This window comes from Salvia splendens, chromosome 21, assembly GCF_004379255.2.
Source record: "Salvia splendens isolate huo1 chromosome 21, SspV2, whole genome shotgun sequence".
In the NCBI taxonomy this organism is placed as follows: domain Eukaryota; kingdom Viridiplantae; phylum Streptophyta; class Magnoliopsida; order Lamiales; family Lamiaceae; genus Salvia; species Salvia splendens.
The window spans coordinates 3,651,669-3,657,668 of NC_056052.1; the positions used below are offsets into that span (position 1 = coordinate 3,651,669).

The following is a 6,000-nucleotide window of genomic DNA, read 5'->3' on the forward strand; positions in this document are numbered from 1 at the left end:
TCTCTTTAGTTTTGATAAACTATATATGTATTGCCCAATTTTATCAAATCTGCTAAATCTTTAACTAAAGGTTTTTTGTTAACCTTTTTAAATCTTTCTCAGCATAAAGATATCAAACGATTAAAAAGCCCCTTATGTGAAATCAAGCAATTAGCTAGAAAGAAGCTGATGAGAAAGTTAGACAATTCATATTGGTAATTCCCTAGAAAAGACTAATGTTGTTAATTATAAAGTTCACTTTTTTTTTGGATTGCTTGACTCTCTTGTGTGTATGCTATCTCTAACCTTGATCTAATGAATAAAATATTTGTATGGTGACATTCTATACCATGTGTTTTGAATAGAATTAACTCCTTGACTTTTTTTTTTAAATAAAAAACGCCCTTGTGGGCGGGAGGTTTAGGCAGACCTCCAACCCGTAAATAGTATCAAAATAAAATGTTCTAACAACATGATCTTAGCCCAAAAGTGACTAGGATTTAAACAAGAACAAGAAGAAGCCAAATAGAGGTCCCACAAGTCGAGATCCTCCGTACTATCAAGTGGAAAAAGATTTTATCTAGAACTCTAATTACACCTTTATGGGTTAGCAAATCAACTATCTTTGTTTATGTTTTAATTAATTACTGTAATTGTTTGTTTTATAGTGTGAAAGCGCTACCACGAAATCTCCTTACACAAGATTTTCTCCAGAGTTTTTTTTATTATAATAAAGAAAAGTAAGTTGAAGTAACATTTCCATAAATTTCTACTTTGATTATTCTGTAGTTGTTTTTCTGATCTAATTAAGTCAAAAGGTGACATATAATATAATAGTGATTAAGTCATCACGATACAAACATTACACTATTAAACAATCAAATTAACGCCCCTTCACATATTTTAACATTTATTTTCTTTTCCCCAATGAATATAACTAATCGAATTAGGGCGTTGAATTTTATGCATCACATTATCATGGTGTGGTTGAAAATTAATAGTGGTAAATTCAAGCTTCACTTATTTATAATTAACTAATTGAGCGTTACGGAGACTTAATATATTCAAAACTAAACGAGTTTTTAAAATTTAAATTTGATTTTTAAGTTTATCTAGATTTAAAGTTAGACATTACTAGAATATAAAATGATAAGTTATAAAAATTAACAATTCAAAACTCAATGTTTTCACTTTACAAATTTGATCTCAGAGTGAAAATTTGAGTTGCTAGAGCAATTATACCTTACTACTACTAGTACGCTGATCCCTGATGTACACATTTATAATAATAATAATAATAATAATAATAATAATAATAATAATAATAATAATAATAATAATAATAATAATAATAATAATAATAATAATAATAATAATAATTGTTATTATTATTTTCGTCACACCACAAAATAAAATTGACATGCACATTTTGATTTTTGCATGACAAAAATGTAGAATATATATTTTTCCCTCAAATATCGATACATATTGATCAATTTACTAATATCATGCATAGTAGCTAAGAGATTAAGATCATAACGATTGATTCTAGACAAATAAATACAAGATTATATTTAATTATTCCCCTGAAACAAGACGTCTGTCGGTTTAGGAACGGATATGATTTTAAAAAAGGACGGATGCTAAGTAGGAATCTGGATTGACCAAATTATATCTCACCAAAAAAATTATAGTACTAGTAATTATATATAAGCCTAACCATTCAGGCTTATCCTTAGGCAAAAAACAATAGAAGGTTTGAATTTATGTATTTTCTGTTTTCCATACACCAGTAATTAATCACTCGAGATCAACATAATTGATACAAGTAATTGAATTGGTCTACACTCCAACTACACTAACGAGTGATTAAATTACTTATATAAGTATTATCAGTACAAGTTAATAGAGTTATATATATAAGCTAAATCAAACTTTTGCTACTTCTAAATATATGACTCTTTAGAAACCGAATAAAAGACAATATTGACGTTAGTATAAAAATTCAATAATTAGTGTAAAAACAATACTCCGTAGTAGATTTTGTTGTTGGATCTATATGTGTCTTAAACTCAAGAATCCCTAAACTGAAATTGTGTGAACATAGGTCACGGTCTAGTTGATTTCTAGTTAACTTAAATAGGAAAAGAGATTTTTGCTATTCAAATTAAGATATGATAAAGAAATAACAAATAAAGTGTTTGTTAAAATACAATTAGATTCTGAAGAGAGAATTAAAAGACAATAAGAAAAAGGTCAGCCTACTGCCTGGCATTCCAAATTGCTGCATTAGTTTAATTCATAAAGATGTCCCTCTTTTTCCACTCTACTTTTTTGACATTAAACCATAACACAGTTTCAATCCAGCTCTTCCCTTCTCCAGCCATCTCTCTCTCACTTTCTCAGCATATATAATACTACAACACATGAGTTTCGGGTTGAATTAACAAAGATGGGGAGAGCGCCTTGCTGCGACAAAGCCAACGTGAAGAGAGGGCCGTGGTCGCCTGAAGAAGACGCCAAGCTCAAATCCTACATCGAAAGCCATGGCACCGGTGGCAATTGGATTGCCTTACCTCCTAAAATAGGTTCAAATTCACTTTATTTAATTCTCTTTAACTCGTTTTTTTAGCAACTGATCCTTGTTAATTAGGCCTCAAGAGATGTGGGAAGAGCTGTCGTCTGCGTTGGCTCAACTACCTCCGCCCCAACCTCAAGCACGGTGGCTTCACCGAGGAAGAAGATAACCTCATCTGCACCCTCTACATCACCATCGGCAGCAGGTAATTTTTTTAGAAAACCTAAATCTCAAATTTAAATTATTTAGGGTTTTGGTGATCAAATGAATACTCCCTCCGATCCAATTAAATATGAAACATTTGGTTTTCAACACGAGATTTTATGTAGTGTTGTTTTTGTGAGTTAATGAAGAGATAGTAAAGTAAGAGAAAGGAATAGAGAGAATGTTGTTTCCATTTTTAAAACGTTTTATTTTTAATAAGACAATCCAAAAAGGAAAACGTTTAACTTTTAATGGGACACAGAGAGAGTATTCACTATATATGATGGCAATTGGCACAGATGGTCTATCATCGCTGCCCAATTGCCGGGAAGGACAGACAACGACATCAAGAACTACTGGAACACAAGGCTCAAGAAGAAGCTAATCGTCAGGCAGAGGCGCCAATCGCGCCCCACAAAACAAGTTCAAAATTATTCAATCTACAGCAACTACGGTCCCGCCCTATGCAATCATCAGCCCATACTCGATGGAGCGGCCTTTTCGTGCAATAGCCTGCAAACCATGACTAATCACTTTCAGTATAGTACTTGTGTTGATGAAGATCAGCATCTCTACCCTAACCCTCTAGTGATGGATCCTTCTTCAGCATCTACGAGCTTTGTGGATATTGCTGCGACAACGAGCCATGGATCAGGCGATTTTCGAGGGTTTGAACAAGGAATGGATGTGTTTGATGTGAGTTGTTTTGTTGATCAGGCTCATGGCCTCTACAATTATGGATTTTGGGAGAGGATGAATGGGGTTTCACTGAATTGATCTGTTTTTGTTTTTGTTTATTCATCTTGTTTTTACTTCTGATGGGGATATGTTTGTTACTGTACTATCACTTTCATCATCTAAGATGCTTCTCTCTCTCTCTCTCATGATTTTGTTATCATTTTGTGGATAGAGCTCTTGGTTGTTACTGAAAATGGGAATCTCAGGGTTGTGTGGACTGACATTTGCATAATCCAGTTATTAATAATCTATATTTGTCAGTGTAATATAGATAAGTTTTATAAAGATTGGATAATTGGTTTTATGTATTATTACACAATGATGGTTTATTTTCCATGAAAGTCAGTGGAAGTACATTTACAAAGCTGCAAAAGGTGGTTTGACATTTTGGACATAACTTGTTAGGTTTTTAGCAAAAAGGGTATCTTAAAGAAAGGAACTACAGTTACACTGCAGCTTCTTGGCCCAACATTTGGCTATGTTTACTCGGATCCTCTGCTTTGTTTTTTATTGTTTGTGTTTATTTGATAAATGTATGTCATGTGCTTATATAACAATGATGTTATACAAGTAATAAGTGGCCAACCTGATTAACCCGAATGAGCTAATCCGAATAGCCTGATTTCATATTCCGGCTGCAATTTTACGATCATTCGGGCCGACCCATGAGACTATTTTTTGTGCAATAAAGCTAATTCTAACAAAGAGTGCACCTAATAGCACAGCAGCAGAGAAATTACAGGAGAATGTAACAACAATAATACCACAGGAATTCACCAAGTTGCTTTAGTGGGTGTTTAATTTGATTAATTTATTTAAATTGACTGAATCGGTCAAGTGTTCCGATCCCACTAATTTTTTTCAATTTCAACACAAACGTACTTATTGTCAATTTCAACACAAACGAAAAGTAAAAAAAAGTTATTCTAGAAACTCATGAATTTTCAAAGTTGGTACTATTAAAGCAAAAAATATGAAGGATGTATCTAGCCTAGCCCAGATATATGTATTCATTCTTTTTTCAAGCTAATGTAAGATTGCTTTTTTTTGTAGGGCCCAAACATTGTAGTAATTCTTATCTAATTTAATGGGCCAATATCACTGAGGGAGTCCCTAGATTTATTGGTGTAATATTTATTTATTTATTTTATCATTTTAATAAATAACTTTATTTAAATAAATTACAATACAGAATAAAATTTTCTCTAGGAATTAAAATAAAAAATATATTGGTCGTGTTAATTTAATCCGTTTTAATCAACTTGAAATTGTTTATTGAAAAATGAAAAAAAATTAAAATTCATATAATTGGATTAAAAAAAACTAAAGGAAAGTACCTTTCTGAATGCCATAAAGTCTAAGAGCATCCGCAGCGGTGGCGAAAGTCGCCACCACCGTCCGCGCCGTTGGCAAGGCGAAGGATCGCCGCCGCTGCAGCCTCGCCGCTGGCACGGCGCTGCTCGATGTATCGAGCACGTCCGTGCCAGCGGACGCAAACGTGTCGCCCTCCCATTCGTCAACGGCATAGCCGTTGAGTTTAAAAAATTTTTATTTTTTTTAAAAAAATCATTTTTTAATTAAAAAACCGATAAAAAAAAATTTCACTTCCCCAAAAAAATATATCCGTTTAGAACCGTTTTTACACCTTTTTAATTTTTTTTTCATTTTTTTACCCCAAAAATACACACTTTCATCTATAAATATCCCCAATTTCACTCCCAAAAATTCACACTTTCACTACACAATTCTCATCATCATTCTCTCATCTCCATTCTCATCTTCAATCTCTCATATCCATTTTCATCTTCCTCTCACACCCTGCAACACCACTATGTCCGGTCACTGACAAACACAGATTTTGCATGTTTTTAAAGACTATATTTGACTTGTTTTAAATGTCAATCATGCAAATTATGTTCTTAAATTGCATATGTTATACATTTGGTATTTTTGACGTGTTTGTTGATAAATGATAGAAAAAGATAGAAAAATGGAAAAAAAGGCCAACGTGCAGCAGCCTCTGTTTGAGCCCATTCTTCCAGCGATTTTGAAGTCCAATCAGTGCTTACTATATGCCATTCTCTTCGTCTTCGAAAGAGCTTCGCATGGATATCTTGCATGTCTCAATCGGAGTTCTGTGGAGAAAGTTATGACAATTCTACGAACGTTGCGCAGTGCAGTCAAAATCTGGCGGGAATTTAGGCGGAAATTCACGGAAGAAAAGAAATTATTATATTGTGAAGCTAAATCTCTCCTATTTCTTGTAGGGCATGAAATTTATCAAAAATAAACCTTTTTCCAGCCTATAAATACCTCTGAACCTAATTCATAATCTTCATCTTAGAGCCTCCAATCCTTCTCACTCTCTACACTTCTTCCATTCCATATTCCACCCTTAAATTCATCCATCTTCCATTGGAGCGGAGCTCTGCAGATCCAGGCAAGAGAAGACTGAAGATTGAAGATTCAACCTTGGGTTTTATCAATTTCCTTCATGTCTT

At 33.3% G+C, this 6,000-nt stretch overlaps 1 protein-coding gene across 1 annotated transcript; it reads left to right on the forward strand.

Moving 5' to 3' along the window:
- The first annotated feature begins 2,277 nt into the window (after nucleotides 1–2,277).
- LOC121783797 (transcription factor RAX3-like) lies at nucleotides 2,278–3,656 on the forward strand. The gene is made up of 3 exons (XM_042181979.1): nucleotides 2,278–2,567; nucleotides 2,633–2,762; nucleotides 3,061–3,656. The coding sequence occupies exons 1-3, from the start codon at nucleotides 2,432–2,434 to the stop codon at nucleotides 3,536–3,538; spliced, it is 744 nt and encodes a 247-aa protein (XP_042037913.1). The 5' UTR covers nucleotides 2,278–2,431; the 3' UTR covers nucleotides 3,539–3,656.
- Nucleotides 3,657–6,000: the final 2,344 nt, after the last annotated feature.

Coding starts and splice junctions, on each gene's coding strand:
- LOC121783797 (XM_042181979.1), top strand. CDS start 2,432: ATGGGGAGAGCGCCTTGCTGCGACAAAGCCAACGTGAAGAGAGGGCCG. Junction 2,568..2,632: donor TGCCTTACCTCCTAAAATAG/GTTCAAATTCAC, acceptor CTTGTTAATTAG/GCCTCAAGAGATGTGGGAAG. Junction 2,763..3,060: donor TACATCACCATCGGCAGCAG/GTAATTTTTTTA, acceptor CAATTGGCACAG/ATGGTCTATCATCGCTGCCC.